General features: G+C 41.9%; 1 protein-coding gene across 1 annotated transcript in view; it reads right to left on the minus strand.

Moving 5' to 3' along the window:
* Nucleotides 1–206: 206 nt before the first annotated feature.
* LOC123135030 (diacylglycerol kinase 4-like) overlaps nucleotides 207–19,098 on the minus strand; it is a 51,949-nt gene continuing 33,057 nt past the window's right edge. Inside the window, exons 8-12 of the mRNA XM_044554157.1 lie at nucleotides 9,125–9,195; nucleotides 2,290–2,367; nucleotides 1,920–2,007; nucleotides 1,677–1,793; nucleotides 207–595 (exon numbers count right to left, since the gene is read on the minus strand). Of these exons, the coding sequence (XP_044410092.1) occupies nucleotides 431–595; nucleotides 1,677–1,793; nucleotides 1,920–2,007; nucleotides 2,290–2,367; nucleotides 9,125–9,195 (519 nt within the window). The 3' untranslated portion in view covers nucleotides 207–430. The remainder of the gene's footprint in view (nucleotides 596–1,676; nucleotides 1,794–1,919; nucleotides 2,008–2,289; nucleotides 2,368–9,124; nucleotides 9,196–19,098) is intronic.

Consider the following 19,098-nt stretch of genomic DNA (forward strand, 5'->3'; position numbering starts at 1 on the left):
TAGGTTCTCTTGTGCATGAGTATGCATGAGGATATGACCTTTATTGTAGTAATGTTGGTTATATGTCACATCGCCTAATAGTTTCCATAAAGTTTCATATGTCCACTTGGGGGAAATTTATTTTTGTCTAAAGCCTAACTTTTACAACACAATTTTCGGTATCACTCTCGAATAACTAAACAATTTGCAATAGCAAATTCATCCTGTACAAATGATATGGTATTAAGTTTAGAACTCGGATGAAAGCAGTGGATGGATACATTCTATCGTTGCTATACAAATTCTATATATCGACAACTTCATATATCGTTATGACTTTGCACAAGGATGATCAGGAATGAACTTGTAATTCATCAAGCTTCCGGGCTGGAAGCTAAAAACTGCTCCTCGCAGGTCCAGCTAGGTGAGTGCAAAAAACCATTGGCTATCATTAGCGATCTGCACCGTTGATGATCAGTGATGGGTAAGGCACCCTCTTGATATCAACGAATGTCGAATACTCAGTGCTTAGTGGTTGCTTCCATGGCTCCCCATCCATTTGCATATATGCATCCCTCCATTGGCCACCTTTGATCTCTAACCGGATTGCTGTTGCCTGAAACATTAGTTATAACATGATGTGGACACTATAATGTTGACATTGACACTATGTATTTCTTGCTTTAGTTTTAAATAATGTTTAGTTAATCTTTTCTTTCCTTTCTTTTATTTTTCTCATTTTCTTATGGGAGTAGCACACTAAAGTGATATCATATTTCCATTTGATGGACTTGGAATTGAATTGTACTTTAAAGTTAACCACTTTATATTAGCTGTTGCTTTGAGGCCAATCCCATTGGTCATCTCTTATAAGTATGTCATCTCACTTAGATACCCACCAATCTAATCGGTTGTATCTTAAATATACCAAGTATTTAATTCAATGGTTCACACTCTTATTAATAGAATGTGAGTCAAATTGGATGACAAGTTAAATTCTTAATGATTTCTTTGTTGGACTGCGTTAAAGATGGTATCTAGAATATAAATAGTTTCCTACTCTTACCTCATTAATTCCATGGCACAAAGATTTTTTTTTATGTGGAGTACTGAGAGGTAACACCACATTGGAGCATAAGGAGAGGCATGACGGTTCTTTGTTGTAGTGAATTACTTCCTCCGTTCCAAACTAATTGAAGGTTAAGTTTTGTCCTAGACAAAATTCCTTACATGCTCCATTCCAAACTAATTTTACCACGTCTATAGGAAATTATACCTTACATGCTCCATTCCAAACTAATTGAAGTTCGAGGTTTATCTTTTAAAACTTGTTGAAGTTTGACCAAGTCTAGAAATATATGCATTAACCAAGTTTATAAGAAAATATTTCAATACACATATTTTTTTCTATAGAGTTGGTCAGACTTCTTTGACTAAGGAAAAACTCAAACTTTAATTCATTTGCACTGGAGGGGGTATGAAAGGTCAATGCTCAAGTTTATAGTCATGTTCCATGCTTTAACCTGACACCAATACACCTAAAGTTTGTATTTTCCTCAATTGTCCCACTAATTAATATATATTCCATAAATTTGTATTCATCCGTGGTGATTAACAGATAAGGTAGTATACAACTATACAATAGATATTCTTCATTTCATATGACTACCCAACCTAATTACTCTGTACACACATACCTGTGCTATGTGTTTGGCTGATATAAGTTCAACCATTACAAGGGATGCATGCCACCCTTGCTTCAACCCAAATATTTCAAGAATGCCATCATCTGATTGGGCTTCGACAAATCCTTTCTATACATAAACAAACATATAAGAATATTATATTATTCTCAATGAATAGATAGTGCTCTAGCTTCCTTGGGGGAATGTTTGTAAACACAAAAATAGTAAATAATCATATCAATGTATTCATAGCACCTTTTCCAAGTATTCAGGCTTCAAATTTCCCCATGGGTTCCTTCCACTCGCATAGTTGTGAAGGTTTAATGCAACAATAGCCCTTACACTGCATCACAACATTTTTCTGTTTAGTAATTACATGATGTCTATTTGTGCGAAGAGTGATATCTAACTACCCTGATATTGTATTATTTAGTATGTCTCCATAGTATTCTCAAATATCCCACATCAATTCATGACCATATCATGTTTTAAACAAAGTAGAAGAGGAATTGATGTTATACTTTGATGTCATGGACCCAACACTTACAATGACTAAACGCTTTGCCAATTTCAAATGTGCCAATTAGTACTATTCCACTAAATACCAAAAAAATCGCTAACTTGCCTTGAAGGTACAGGGATGTGCTCCCACTTAGAACTGTCCAACTTCTTTATTGATAAACGAATAATGTTTGTGAGTCCCCTGATATAATAAAGAAGAGACAGAGTAAGAGGCTTCTTGAATTTAGACCCTATTTACTGCTATACTCTATCTTACAAAATTGTATAGTTAAGAATGAGTGACCCTATTTATTGCTATTTCTATTGACTTTACATGTTTAAATCCGCTCTCGGCAGGAATGGATTTGAGCTGTCCCAGGGAAAAATCTAGAACAAAATACTATAGGGTTGTTACTCTACAATAAATAGTAAAAAAATGATATATGACAACTTTATCAAAGGGCCTATTTTTTACACCTATTTTTCATGATAAGTCTCAACAGAAGCAAGTTGAAAGATAGTTATTGACCCCAAAAAATTTCAAGATCAAGTGTTGGCAAGGTTAATGATGTTAAGCTTCATGAACTAGGCAACACAACCAAAAGTCCAAAATAATATAAAGGGCTAAGCAATCCACATATGCACTTCAACACACCCTCTCACGTGTCACACGGAAAGTCAACACATGGATAGACACAAAGGTATGGTCGAAGAGGCCCATACATGGACACAAGGGGGTCAACATTTCTGGATAAATTGCAAAAGCCAGGACTTGAACTCAAGACCTTCGGCTTTGATACCATATTAAGCTTCATGCACTAGCCAATGCAATGAAAGTCTGGACTAATGGAAAGGACTAGGCAATCCACCACATATACACTTCAACAAAGAACATCTTTTATACCCCCCCCCATAAAAAATATATAATGTTTTAGATCAAAACATCTTATATTTATTACAGAGGGAGTAGCTTTTAGTGATACAAGAGCACAATGACTCCATAGGTATGTTGATAGTATCGAGAGGGGATCACTTTGTGTGGTGATACTTTTTTTGCTACGTGCCTGGAGATAAGACTCTAGAACCACTCAAACATGTCAACTACTTCTCTACTATCTCTTGTATTTTTACATTGCTAGGAGCCATAGAGTCATATCCATTTGAATCCTCCAACTCCTTCCAGAGAGATAGCCATAGTAACCAAGTGCCATGTGGAGCCTCCAATACATTGGTGTTGTCAACCTCTAACTACTGGGAGGACCTCCGAACCCCCCTTGGTTGGATATTCATAACGGTGCCCATAAGTTAGCACACAAATACCAGTGCTAATTGGAGCCTTCTGGTGGATCCAGGTTGAACTCTTGGAGCTATTCAAAAGAAATCACTTTTTAGTTTACTTGGTGTGTCTAAGCTGATCATTCAGTGGGTTTGTCCTATATATACCACCACCAATCCTACCATTCCACTCCACCTCCATAGTCTTGTGTTGGTTTCAAAGGGCATTCTTCAAACATTCATGAAATACCTTTGATATCTTCTCCCCTCTCGTGATTTCAAGTCTATCATTCAAACACCCGACCTATCCAAATCCAAATATTTGTCCTATGAGAGTTTGAGTGTGGAGGTGATTATCTTTTCAAGCACAAGCAAAGGTATTCATCTGCAAGCAACCTTATCTTGTTTGTTATGGAGGGCGTGTGACACCTATATTAGCTAGGTGTGTTTGGAATCCTTCAAGACTTGAAAGAGCCGATAAGTTTGTGAGGCCTTGGAGATCACCTACCTCATGAAAATATACCCCAAGTGAAGTTTGACCATCGTGGTCAGCTAACCATGGTGACATAGGTGGGTTATGCGCTTTGTGGGACTTTTGTGGGTGACACTACCAAGACCTTTGTGTTTGCACCTCCACCAACAAGGATTAGGATAGCTCCAACTAACTCAATGTCAGAAAAATTAGTGTTTGTGATCTCTCTCTCTCTCAAATTTATTACCTTCGTTACAAATTTTGCTTCCACACTTGACTTTTGTAGAGACCCCATGTCTTTATAGTGTATTCAACCCCCATCTAGCCTCCAATGCATCCTGCACGTGCTCTGGTTTGGTTAAACCGCCTAAAGAATGAATAGATTCAAGTAAGAGAAGGGAGTTTTCACCATATAGATGTCCTTATTTTCATGGCTCAAATTTTTCTAGTTGGAAGAATAAGAGCCATATGCATTTTTTGGTCATAATCTCATCGTTTGGACTGCTATTGTTGTTGCCATACAAGGAAAATTCTTTCAATATGCTCAATAGAAACTAGAAAGAGGTCAAACATGTTGAAGAATTGAAGTTGATCCTATGCAATGCTAAAGTGTGGACATATTGTTCCACTCCTTGTGTCCGGAAGAATTCAACAAGACCAGCTTCTCGGGGGAACATCAAAGAAATCTGGGACACCCTTCTAGAAATTCACGAAGGCACCAAACTAGTATAAGAGTCAAAGCTTGATGTTCTTCATGGCGAACTTGACAAGCTCCGTATGAAACATGGATAAGGTGTGGCCCAGATGTACTCAAGACTCTACTTATTGCCAATGAAATTGCTAGACTTGGACGTGAATAGATGAATGGTAGATTCAATGTCAAGAAGAACTTAAGAGATTTAGATGGAAATTAGTACACTAGTTGCACTCTCTTACAAATGATGCCTAACTACAAAGATCGCAAGACAATCAAGGTCAAGGATTATGGGTCATGAGATGAGTATTAAGGCTAAGCAAGATTTTCATTGCTAATATTTAACTCACAAGAGTAGGGGAGATTACAAAGCCACTAATGGTGCTCCCAAGAACCCAAGTGTGAAATAATCGAAAGAGGTCCCCGATGAAGAACTTGGTCTCATGGTTCTTAACTTCAACAAGATGTATTCGAAGGACAAGTTCAAGAGAAAAGATTGCAGCTACACTAGATCAAGATACTAATAATCAAGCTCAAGACAACGAGATTTTTTTAATGGAGTTCTAGTCAATCCAGACACTTTGTTGTCGATTGTCCGTAACCCAATAAGAATAAAGAAGAATCTCAAAGAAGGGATAGAAGAGAAAAGGGGGACAAGGATGATCGAAGAGAAAGAAGACATTAGATAAACAACTATGCTAATAGGAAAGGAAAATTACACCAAGAGATACTCGAAGAGTAGATCACATGGTAATGGTGTACCAAACCCGAGACCAACATCACACAAGCTATTAAACCTACTGTGAAAGTTATGATAAAGGTTTCATTGGGATTGAAATTGTATCCAGCAAGCCCAAGTCCTCATTTGGCTCACAAATTGAAAGAAGTGGATCATATAAGATACTTCAAATCCAATGGCTATAAGCTTACTCAACCCGAATTCAATGATTTCAAGAGCGATGAAGATGACTTGAATGTTGATGATGATGAGGACAGATTGAGTTATGGCGCACATACTAACATGTGGGAGGAGTAAGAAAAGTTTCTTATCAATGCGATGAGAAAAGAAATGAAAGCATGACTACTGATCTGGGAAAACTAAAGTTAAAGCATCAAACTCACATCGACGAGAGAGCTTTTGAAGGAACATGAGATGCTTAGCTTCAACTGCTTAATTTAAGGAAAAATCATGAATGCATGAAGGCCCTCAATGTAGGGAAGAACCTAGGATTTGAAGAGTAAGTATTCAAAATTTTAAAGGATGATGTTCTTTTTAGAACCTCAAGTTTTAGAGTCTTAATTTTTTTAAGTAATATACAATGGTAAAAATTTACAATTCACAGAGATTCTCGCATTGCAAATTCACGTCACAAAATGAAAACAATATTAATGAATTAGACTACTTAATAACATTTAAAAATATCGATTCCCCTTGTTTAAACAATACAAGAATCATTGCAAAGTGCAAACAAAGCTGAAATTGCAATATGCTGAAATAGGAAGCCAACTAGACAACATAACTTGCTTACTCTTGTTATTGTTTGTACACATGTGGGATGTGAATGCAGCCTAGCAAGCGGAATGCGGTTGACGATCGACGAAAATACAAAACTGACGGTTGCCTCTATCCTTATCTAGAGCACCGAGGAAGGCAATTCAGGATGCCTTCCCCCATGTCGGGTGATAGATCTAGCCGTTGTCCACAGGCCCGTAGCCATAACCGCACGAGTTCCTATTATTGTGCTCCCGTGCCCTGGCTGGCTGCTTCATTGCACGTGGTCTTGTGGAAGGAGTTAGGGAGCCAATGCGCCTGTTCGATTGATTGGTCAAGTTCAGTGTGGTGCAATGAGGTAGGTTGCAACTATTTTGTTAGTGGGCCATGTCGGGTGGGAGGGAAGGGAACCAGGACACCATAACATGGGCTGAAGGCTTGGTAGCCTCACATATTCTCTTAGTTTCCTCATTTTTCCATATTATATATAGGACAAATTTTTCCTACCACCAATGGTAGTTACCCTCATGTGAGTTTTGTATGTTGTATGTAGTATCTGTCAAAACTGAGAATATGTAAGTGTAGTATGTTGTATATAAAAAATATTTGGGTAGTATATCCTACTTTTTAGGTAGTATGTACTATTTTTATTATGTTGTTTTATACATACAAACAGGAAGGTATTTTCAAAATATCTTATCTATATATAACTCATATTGTTAAGCAATTCATAGCTTTTTAATACACACCACATGTGTTGACTCAATTCACTTTCTACATTTCAAACTATGCATCTCAATCATTATCCATTGTGATTGCACCTATTGCTACACCATCTCATGTCACATCCTCAAATGTGAATCTTTCTATTGATTCTCCTAACTCTCCTCTTAGCCAAGTTACACTTGAGCAAGAAAATGCTTTACTAAAGTGAATCATGGAAAAAGGTATTTTCAGAAGCATCCCAGAAGTAAGAAGGTCAATGGGATATGGAGTAAGCAAGGGAAAATTTCCAAAATGAAGGTGTTAGATTTGTATGCCGATGCAATTCTAATGGAACCCATTAGGAACTAGAGCAGTACCTCAAGAAATAAGTCATTCATCAACAGGTGAATTGGTTACAAGCTATGACTCTTTTAACAGTAGAGGCGACTTGGTTACTATGGTTAATTTAGGACTTTGATGTTTCAGTTACTACACTCCCCTTTTCTCAGACTATACAAGTGTTATTTGTATTGTGTGCGACCCTATGAAGCATTAGCACAACAAGCATTTCAGTGCTGATGCTTCTTTTGCGTGTTTAGGTGTGCTGGATCTGGTTATTGCTTTTCACTATGTGCCTTCTGAGTTATGGTTGATGGATTTCTTTATGAACGCACAGACTAGAGCACACCATGGATTTTCCCCCTCCAAACTCAATGTTGTGGATCCAACCTGAGTTTGAGAGGGGTGTTAGGGTTATATTATGTTTCCATTTAGCCTTTATAGTTTCCTTGTAATATAGGGGCCTTGGAGATATACAAAGTCCGGGGTATACTTGTCCATTTATGCTCCATGAAAGTTCAAGTTTCTCTTCTAGCTTGCTAGTCTAGATCGGTGTTTCACAGGCGAACTGCGTAGCTCATAGAGAGCTGCCATACAATCCCTCCTGCATGCCTGGTAGCCAAACCTCGAAGACCCAACACCTCTTGTTGACTGCCCCTTTACTAGGGACATTTGGCGTGACGTGCTATCTTGGCTACTTGCACTGTCTGTAAACTAGCACAAGGTCTTTGGAACCATGATCCCAAATCACATATGTAACTATTTCAACATGTAGTTCTTTGTGCGGATTTTAACATGGAGTTGTCCGCACAAAGAGGACATTAGAAGTATGAAAATAATCACTTAATCAATGGTGACTCCATATTTCTAGATTTTTTGAACGACCTCTTTGACATATTCCATTATCATTCTAATAATGAAATAACAAAGTACCAAGCGTTTGCACAAAAGTGAAAGGAACTATGGTACTCGTTCGGCTGCAAAATACTCCCTCCATCCCAAAATAAGTGACTCAACTTTGTACTAAACTTGGTACAAAGTTAAATCACTTATTTTGGGATGGAGGGAGTTGTAGCCATAGAGCTAAACAAACCACAACCATTTTTTAGGATCAAAAGGATCTACAGTCAATATTTAGGACGAAAGAAGATGATATCCGCACTCCTAAACTTTTCATGTTTCGACTACATCACTCGTCAACTCTAAAAACCTTTCAAAACCAGACAAAACACCCCCTACGCTGATTTTGAAGGTGGTTTTCATATACTCACAGCTCATCCTGGGACCCATATGTCGGTGTAACCAACTATTTTCTCTCACAACCATCTCTCCCTTTCTCGCGCCGTCCTCGTACGAGCTAAACCAACATGGAGGTGGCCAGCTCAAAGAGGTTGTCAACATTGATGTGGATGCACAACACCATGGAGTCTCTGAGGAGGCTCCTCATGGTGTCTCTGTGGGGCGTTGGCCAGGGTATCACTAGCCGACAAAAAGGAAGGTGGAGAAGGGCAGCGGTGACCTCAGGCTTCTTAGCTGCAGTTGTTTCCACCGAGCACATCTGTGGCGGATGACCCGCGATGTCCTCTGACAAGATGAGTTCCATAGAATGGAAGAGATGGTGATAGATGGGTATGTCAACTTGCTAAGCAGGGTGACGTGGTCGGCCTCAACACCCGGCCTCGCTGCCATGTTGGCAAAACCATTGTCCAAAACCACTTAACATAGTGTCACGGGGTGTTTCAGCTTGTTTTGGAAAGCTGAGGTGGTTATGTAGCCGGTTTTGGATTTGAGGACGTGATGTAGCACGAACGTGAAAGACTAGGGGGTTATATACACTTCTCTCTATTCAGGACTGACATCACAGAGTGAAACATGATTATATAACGAGGGCTTCATTAAGCAAGTTCAGTCTTCCTAGGGAAAGCAATCAGTGTTCTATTGTAAACTAGCCACATTTAATCTTTAAAGAGGAAATATCGTACCGTAGTTCAGGGTCACTAATGCACTGTGTAAAGAACCACCCTTGCTTGCAGGTGTATCCTGCGTAAATTAACTGTCATAAAATCAGCCAATCAGTAATTTAATTGTCAGAGGTCGCTCCAAAAGCTTATTATAGGAAATATATAGGTAAGAATATTTGTTGAAAGCCACAAATGCTATAATTAAAATTTACAAAGTTCAAACTATCCCCATCTTACACCAAAGGAGAACTATGCACCAGTAGAAAGTATCCATCAACCTAGCTATTCAACCAACATAAAATTAGCCCTGTACCCTTTGTATAAGAGACTTCCTGACATGCACGCGTATATATGATGGTCAATGATCATTTTAAAGTACAAGTTAATATTTCGTAACATGGTATATGAGCTCAAGGTTTACCTCTTATTCCTAGACGCCGCTACTAGTCACTGATTTTTTCCCTCTCGATCTCCCCAACATCGCCTCACCATCTCCTCATCCCAGGACGTCACTGCCTTGCCAACAGGATCTAGCCCCTGGACAACCCCCCTCTCTGCCATCCACCTCTGCTGGCCGCTGATGCAGCTCTCCGCAGTCTGCACGTCTGCACACCCTCTAGTCTCCAGGCATTGCTTCCTAGCCACTTGGATCGGGCTGGCCAAGCTGCTGGTATGGTTTCGACCTATTTTTCTAATCGCCAAGTTAACTAGAGGTCATGGTGCAAGTCGCCGAGATTGATCGATCCGATCTATAGCTGGAAAAAGCAAGGTTTGCAGACGTACTTGTAGGCGGCTACACGTGCACGTACTGCTCTCATGAAACCAAGAATGCTTATGTTGCCAAAGTATCATGCCCTTCTAGTTCATGCCAACAACCCCCTCCTTGTGGGCAACAACGCATGCTCCCTCACCGAGTACCTTGCTATCGTGCTTGATTCATGTTGTAAGGAGAGGGTCAAAAATATATTCTCACCGACATTTGGCTGAACACTTGGGGGTGTGATGTCTGCGGAATGGTGTCAGCAGGGGCAGACCATACATGGGTTGCGGACAGATCCGACGATGCAATGGAAATGAAGTAAAGGGCGCTTGGGTGGAGCAGCGGTGGTCTGAAAAGAACTGAGCGGCTGGCAAAGTGGTGTAGAGGCGTAGGAGGTTTGGTAGATGCAGATGCATAGCAAGAGGATATGGACTGAGTGGGGGGAAGGTCTCTAGAGGGGGGGATTGGGTGGGTAAGGTGTGTCGGAGTCCGGCATTAAGGGCATCCAGACACCTCCTAATCTCCGCCAACATTGGTTACATTTTGGAAAAATTCGCACATGCGAGCCGATCCGCGGATATTGAATTCATAACATTGGATGGCACAAATTGTCTAGGCCTCACTGCCCGGATCTTTCGCGGCATTTTGATACACGGAGTTGGAGATGACCTTACATTGTGGCTCTCCTGCTTCTACTTCTTTTTTTCTGGCTAGCTGCATTTCCAGGCAGCCATGGGCTAATTCAATTTGTTGTAAAAAAAGGTACAATGACCACGTCCTCATGTACGCCTCATCCTTGCTGCCCACTACCTTTTTGCGGTGTTTCTTACACTAATGACGTCCCGTAGATGCATCTTTATTTGGTGCTTGGTGTTCATCCACCTGTGACGTGGCCTCCTCTAGTGCTATTTGAAGACTGGTGGTTTCTCTATAGCAACACCTCGTGCTATATCCACAGACAATGATGGTTGCTCTACATCTGCAAGTTGTGGTGGTCGCACTTCAACGACTGCTCTCAAGACTTTCATCGGTAGCCCATCAGTTACGTTTGTATCTGTGACCTTGTCTTCTATATTGACTTCTAGAGACAGGATTGATCGTGCCACACCAGCTCCTTTAGTGGTTTCCATCTGTGAGGTGGCCACTCCTCTCCTGGTGATTATACGTTGACCACTTGAGCGGTGTCCTTCACGACTTTGACACTTGCTTAATGCTTCGGGTTCTTCACCGCCTGGTGCTTCCATGTTGACCTATTTTATCGAGCATCTAACTACATTGGAGACTACATGACTTTGGTGCCTAGTAGTTGCTTCTTTCAGTTCTCCATCGACATGTTTTGCTACTGATGCCTTTGGTATGGAAAAAACACTTGTTTACATAGTTAACTACATCTCCATAGATCTTTGGTAGGAGTACTAGAGTGTCTTTTCATATGACTTATGGTTGGTCTCCTTCCCACCATTCGACTTGTGGATTCTCATGTTCTTGTTATTAAGACTGATGGTACTTCCCTCCCAGTCGATAGTCGATGCAACTCATTTCTTGCAGTTAGATTGTTGACTCTCATTTTTGGGTCATTGTTGACTTTGACTGTTGTATGTACATGATTATCACACGAGATCTACTAGTGCTGGCCCCTGGCGTCGTGACCCCCAGGGCCACTAGGAGCTTGACTGGCTTCAACTTCCCTCCGCTGCCACCACCGCTAGTCTCTCCGCCTTCGTGCATCGTTTACCGTCTCTTTTCAGCAGTGGCATCGTTATCTTGGTCACTTGTATCATTGTATTGCTCTCTTCTCTCATCCATAATTTGATGTGCTTTTCTTGGATTCATACTGGAGATGTGTCTATAGATTGTAGAGTTGTGAGCTTGGTAAACATGCTCATTTAACTTATCCTCACGCGGAGACTGTGTCTCAATGTCCTTTCGACCATTTTCACTCTCATGCATTGCTCTAATGTTTCGATCCGACTCCCTTTGCCTCGATAGGAGGCCATCGCTACTACATTATCTTTTGACGATTTCTTTTGACACACCTGGATATATTTTATATCTTCTCGTAATGAGGTATTATCTATCTATAAGAAGTTTGCCATCATGGTTCACAACCAGTTCTCCATTCCTAATACTGTCTCTTTTGTCGATTCTGTAGTTTATTTTTCTTTTGTTGCGCGGATTCCTTGCTGAGAAGACACACTTGTTGTTCTCTTGTTTTGGTGCTCACACTCAGGATGGTTGTGCTGAGTGCAAGCATGATCACCTTCTTGAGATGGCTCATGCATTGATGATCACCGCCTCTTCAACCTCACTTTTGGGCTGAGCTTTCTTCTTCCACCCATCTCATCAACATTCAACCTTCCTCTGCTCTACATGGTGGCATTTCTCTTAAGCGCCTTTTTGGTCTTTGTCCTGAGTACTCATTGCTTCATTTGTTTGGTTGTGTTTGTTACATTCTTCTTGCCCCCCCCCCCCCATTAACGCACGAAACTAGCCGCTCAATATGTTGAGTGTGTTTTCTTAGGTTAAAGTGATGAGCACAAGTCTATCAGTGTTGGGTTCCTATCGATTGTCGGATACACATTTCTCGAAACGTGAATTTTGATGAGTTTCGTCCTTTCTATGGACACCTATCCTCTTATTCGGCCTCCTCCATTAAGGATATTTATTTCCTCACTTTTCCATACACCTATCACTCATGTGCTGCCCTTGTCCACCCATCCCACTATGTCTACCTGTACTACTATTGTAGACTCATGTAACAATCCAGGAGCAACACTTTCCTTGGAAATTGGTTGGGCATCATGATCATCTCATAAGCATCTCATGAGCATAATTTTAATTCAATTTAACTTCAAATGAGGATTATTTCAGCCCGCAAGGTAATCCGCGCTCCTCAACCCGTAAAGCCAATCTGCGCTCCCAAACCCTAACCCCAACCCTTCTTCTTCCCTTTTGCCACCGCAAGGTAACTCTCCTCCCTCCAACCTTTTCCCCATGCCATGACCCAGAGCTCAAGAGCTTGCGCTCATGGAGACCATGTGACCAGCGTTTTTTGCAAGCCATGCGAGCATGCCCTGGGTCCCACAGCCACCTCTACTTCCTCCACACTGACACACGCAAACTCAGGAGCCCGGCTGATGACGAATTCTGCCGTAAACTTCGACTCCAACACCAACACGCCTCAGAGAAATTTCGTCGTCGTTCATCTTTAGGCCCGTTTGACTACTCCAGCCCCCTCCTCGTGAGCTTCCCGACCAAAGCCCTCTCCTAGTATCGTCCATTTTCTCTAGTCTAGTTTCCCAACACGCCCATAACTTGCCGCCGTAGTGCTAGGTAGCGTACGTCGTCACTCAGCACCCCTGTGTACTCAGGGCGACCACAGGAAGCATTTGCACTCCTCGCGAGGTATAGCTTGATCGCAAGGTATAGCACCATCAACCGCACACATCTGGGCAGATCCGCCATGGACCGTCGTCGTTGGAGCTTCTCTAGTGACAACATGGTCCGTCATGTGCACCAGATCATTCCTTGCATTAGGCAGTCTTTTCCGCACCCACACGCACACGTTTGCAAACTCGGCAAGCTCCAGAAGTCACCAAAGTACACTAGTACACCACCCTGCATAAGGCCAACTCCAGCGCGTGACCCCCATCCCGTCCGGCCCCGTCCGTTTGGGGTAAAACGGACAAATCAGACGGCCCAACGCGCGGACGGAAACGGACTTTTGTCCGTTTTCTGTCCGCTTTTGACCCATCTACGGCCCAAGTTTGTGCCGCTTTTGGGGAGAAAAGTACAGTGCGCGGATGGGCGCGTGTCCTCCCCTGGCCCGCCCACGATGGCACAGGGACGCATTTTCCTATCAGCCCCCTCCCCCCTCCAGCCGCACCCCGTCCACTCTTCTCCACTCCGGCCATCGCCACCGCTGACATTGCAGCTGTGCAGCTCGGAAGCGCGCTCGCCCAACCCCCTTCCCCTCGACGCCCCTGAGCTGCCCAACCACGGCCACCTGATTAGCGCACCCCGCGGCCGGATTTGGAAAAGATCCGGTCGGTCTTGAGCTCGCCCGGCTGTGGGAGGCCGCGCCGCGCCATAGACTAGCCAGGCACCGAGCCGGAAGGCCCCTGCAAGGCCGCAAGGCTGCATGCAGGCAGTGGCTCCTCCTCTAGCCGTTCGGATCTACACCGTCGGTGGTCCGCCGGCAGATACACGAATGGCGATCGGCTGGGCTCGTTGCTAGCCCAAAAGCTCGTCGGCGCACCATTGTCACTCATTAAGTGCGACGACTGCCCAAAAAAGGTCGTGCTCCGCGTGTCTACAACGCCAGAACATCCCGAATGGGTGTTCATCAAGTGCTTAAATGACGGGGTATGTGCTACTTTAGCTTTGGTTGTGCTCTCGGATTTGACTACTTGTGCTAACCTAGTATTTTATTGTGTACAGTGATGCAAGTTTTAGTATTGGGAAGAAGAGTATATCGATATATTGATAGCGCGCAATTTAGTAGATGTTCGTGTACTTTTAGTTAGCATAGAAGTTAGAGATGAGACTAGTGCACTTGTTGCTAAAATAGAGGCTAGACATGAGACTAGATGTGAGGAAGCAACATCGACTTCTTTACACTCGAAGAAAGAAGCACGCAAGATCGAGTCTCCGCAAATCAGCAATGAGTGCATCGAGAAGGCACTAATCCAACTTACAGGAGCAGTTATGGAGGTTGGATATCTTCTAAAATGTATTCTTGTGGTTCTTGTTTTCTTTGGTCTTACTTTTCTAGTCAAAATTTGACGATGTATTTTCATGTATCAAAAATCAATGATGAAAAGAGTTAATGGGCTTGCAAAGAAAATGTACGCGGACAGGATGCGGCCGTGGGTTGGGAGCACAGCCACCGCATCCGAAAAATGGCCCGGACACGGTCCCATTGCCCTACCCAAATGGACAGAATCCGGGCAAACGGACGTCTGTTTGAGGTCGTGCGGTGGAGTTGGTCTAAGGCGCCTCTTTTATTTCTTCGGACTTTGCATGTTCTCTGAATAAAAAAACAAAAGACCATCTAGCCAGTGCAGCGCACCACAAATGAGCGATCCTTGGTTCCATTCTCCATCCAGGCAAAAGCCTCTCTTTTCTGACTTAATCCGTGACCTGGCAGGTGCTCGACCGGTTAACCACCGTGGCTAGTGCTATCAAGGTCTAAGGTCTTGATTTCAAATCCTTAGACCGCGAAACAATAATAAGCTTTGTGCATTAGCCAACCCAACTGAAAGTCCAAACTCATGAAAAGAACTAGATAATCTACATATACATTTCAACAAATAGCACACAATGCACAAGAAAAACCTGCATCACTCACGGCCACATCACCAAAAAAGTCAGACCCATGGTCCCACCCGTCAGTCACTGTGGTTGGCTCTACCTCAGCGCAAAACTTTCCTGGGACTTCCTATTTGACTTATTTTAAATAGGAAATTCTATAAAATGCTTAAACTTCTAAAGTCATATTTAATTCTTTTTAAAACATAATAATACAAACAATATTTATACTCCGATTAGAAAAATGTGTAGTTCTCATATATTCCATTTGCATTCATGTTTGAGCATTTTGACATTGTGCATTCATTTATATAACATTAATGAATTATTTAAATTGCATAATTCATATTAAATAGCTGCTAGATATGTCACTTTTAAGCATTTTTGCATCAATTAAAATGGAATTTAGGATTAAACCATAATTAACCCCTTTCTTTTAATATGTAGATTTTTGAAATGTCTTATACAATCTTTCCTTCCCATTTAACTTGCTTAGTTTAGTCTTAGCTTATATACTTCATCACCTTATGCCATGATCATCTATGTTAAAAACATTTAAATTTGTTTGAGTAGCTACACAAGACCAAAGCCTATACTTTAAATATGGAGTCTTTGGATTGCATCTTAGTTGCAATTCAAACTTCATTCAACTTATTTGCTGATCTCATTGGATCATTTCAACATCATTCTTGCCATGTAATGCATTGCATATCACGAGCATGCCGAAACTTCTGCCATAGTAGTAAAATGCATCTTTTGCGCTTTTCCAGTGTTTCTGTTTCTTCTCGATTCGTATCCAAAGATGATGTGAGCAGTGAGAAGGCTTTGAGAATGAAACAAGCGTGGATTCCAGGCAAGAAAAACCTCCTTGTCCATTCTGACACATCCTATGCTTCTCCTTCCCTCTTGCATTACAATAATGATGTTATAGTTGTCTTTCGATACCTATCCTCTGCATCCCATGTTTATTGTCTCCATGATATCGCCTTTACCTAACATTCCTAGCATGCCTAGTTATTTGCTCGTGGTATTGTCATGTTTGGCCCTGATTGTCGTAGTATGCATGCTTAGGATTTATGTTTGAGTCATGGCATATCTACTTTATGCTGCATATGGGTACTTGAACCAGACTCTGATACATTTATGTTATGCTGTGGATAATTATGTTAATTTGTAAGAAAGCCAATGGTGGGAGCCATGTTTGAGCGCATGATGTTTTGTTCCAATTGAGCCAACACTAGGACAGGAGTTCTTGTTATCATGATCCATGGCTGAGCATACTGAACCTCTGGTTGGGGAGTAAATGAGCCACTCCCATGACCTAGTAACTAATCCTTCGACCTGTCCTAGGGGCCACATAGTTCAGGATTTCCACTTGGCACACACATAGTTGCATGAATCATCTTCGTTTGTGGTAAGTTTCTCATTGGGCGAGTTACACCTGATGTTTGCATAAATATAGAAATGTGGCTGGACCAAGTGGTTATCTTGGTAAAGGTTGTAGCCATCTTGGACTTCACACACAATTGTTGGGTATGAGTAGGAGCTATGGCTAGACTCGATCATCGTATGACTTAGTTGAGTAGCTTCCTGGACTTGCTTGATGTGTGTGTGTGTGTGTGTGTGTGTGTGTGTGTGTGTGTGTGTGTGTGTGTGTGTGTGGGATGTGTTCGTGGCCTATCTCACTCTGCTGGCCTAACCTGTTTGTGCTATTTGTACATGCACCAGGAGCGTTTGCCACATGTTAGGGTACAGTGGTACATCCTTGCACGACTAAATCTATTTGAATAGTCATGTCCATGGTTACGAATGACTTGGAGATTTCTTCTGAGATCATAGAACATCTTAAACCTAATTATCAATAAACCTTGTTAGTAATATAGAGAACCTTCAACTAATAATAAATAAAACTTACCAACCATGTGAGAGGCTTGGGATTGCTTCCTTGTGTGTTATTGCGCTCTCTTACCTTATCAGCGACAAATGCAAGTTGTAGCCTGTCTCTACAGATTTCTAGTGTTTTTTTCGCTCAAACCACATATAACCATTTCCTTGAGAATGTTACATACTTAGTATAGATCTGATGTAAGTCATGCGGGTATAGTTTGGTACTTACATTGCTATATTAATTCTTTTGATTCGGATGTTGCAAATAAAATAGCAACAATTGGAGAAGGTAGTCCCTTTGGTGAAGGACAACATTAGCTATGGTTATTCCTCATATAGTGGGATGGTAGGGATATGGAAGTCATTTGCTTTTCTTTAGCCTTCTTAAGGCATTTGCTAAAATCACAACATTGGGATCTCTTTGGTGAAGGATAATTTTATTTGCATTCCCATGCTGCAAATCAGACCATAGACGCCATGTGAGTGCCTTAGGATATCTTTGGTGAAGGATGACTCCATTTGCATTTGTTAAATTTTGACTCATTGTAGTCATTGTATATATTGTTGCAGACCTGTTGAACAATTGCGTTGTGATGACCGTTCCACCCACATAGTGTGCATGTAACCACATGTACAATGTGCTTTGGTGGCCGTCTTGGGGTCTATACTATGAAGATGTTAGCCCAGGTGCTAGGTACGGTTAGGGCCTCTCCTGGGTCGTCACACCCCATGCCATATTCACCTGTAGCTTCCCCACCTCGTTCGTCACTTGAGGCTCCCTCATCTCTAAAGTCCCTTAAGGCTTCCCTAGTGATTCCTCGTCCTCTTATTTACTAAGTTCGTCATCCACGTCTTGTGGGTTCTTCCAATGTGTCATCTTCTTCTAATGATCCATCTCCCTCGACTCCTATGTATCTTTCTAATAGAACGCACCGCCTCTAGCTCAACCTACTTATGTTTTCTTCGCTTGCCCGCTTCCACCTATTGCTCGTTGTGGCTTTTCTAGCACAAATCTTCTTGAGTGTATTGTGACATTGTTGTTCTCCCCGAATTGTAGCATGTGATGCCAGAGGAGATTGATGTTATTGGGGATCTCGTCTCCTGTTGTGTGTTTGTCCCATCGCATGTAAGTGGGTGTACATGGTTAAGACTCGCTTCGATGGTTCTCTTGAGCTCTACAAAGCTCGCATTGTGGTTTGTGAGAAAAATCATGGTCGTGAATACAATGAGACATTTTCTCATGTGGCCTACATGATCACAATTCGCACACTTCTCATTATGACTTATGTTTCTCATTGGTCGTCTCTTAGCTTGATGTGAAGAATGCATTTCTTAATGGTGAGATAGGTGACGAGGTCTACAAGCAGCCATCATTTGGGTATTCTATTCCTGGTGGCATGACATGTCATCTTCGCCTCTCTCTATGTCGCCTTAAGTAAGTCCTCATGCTTGGTTTGAGGATTTCGCCTCAATGGTGATTGCGGCTGATTTTTTGAGAGTGCTCAGGATCCTGCACTTTTTTTCCACCTTTAAAGTCATGGTCAAACTCTTTCTCTATATGTCGATGCCATGATCATCACTGGCGGCGACTCTGAGTGCATTGCCTTTGTGAAGGCATGTCTTAGTGAGCATTTTCTTTTGTCTGATCTTGGTCCCATTATCTACTTTCTTGGGGTTGATGTTTCTTCTACCTCCAACAGCTTCCTTATTTCCCAAGAGAATTATATCCATGATCTTCTTGCTCGTGTTGCCCTTACTAACAAGCACACAACACACTGTTGAGACTCCGATGGAGCATGACGTCCATGTCTGTGCTTCCGATGATCAGTGTTTGTATGATTCGATGCTCCACCGTCATCTTGTTGGGAGTCTTGTCTATCTAGTTGTCACTCATCCGAACCTTCCCTATCTCATTTACATTCTGACTCGATTCATTTATGCTACCACTTTGGCGCACTACTGTCACCTCTTCTGTTTTCTATGATATCATCGTGGGACTATCTCTCGGTGTCTCTTCTTTCCATGCTTCAGTTTGTTT

This window comes from Triticum aestivum, chromosome 6B (assembly GCF_018294505.1).
Source record: "Triticum aestivum cultivar Chinese Spring chromosome 6B, IWGSC CS RefSeq v2.1, whole genome shotgun sequence".
NCBI lineage: Eukaryota > Viridiplantae > Streptophyta > Magnoliopsida > Poales > Poaceae > Triticum > Triticum aestivum.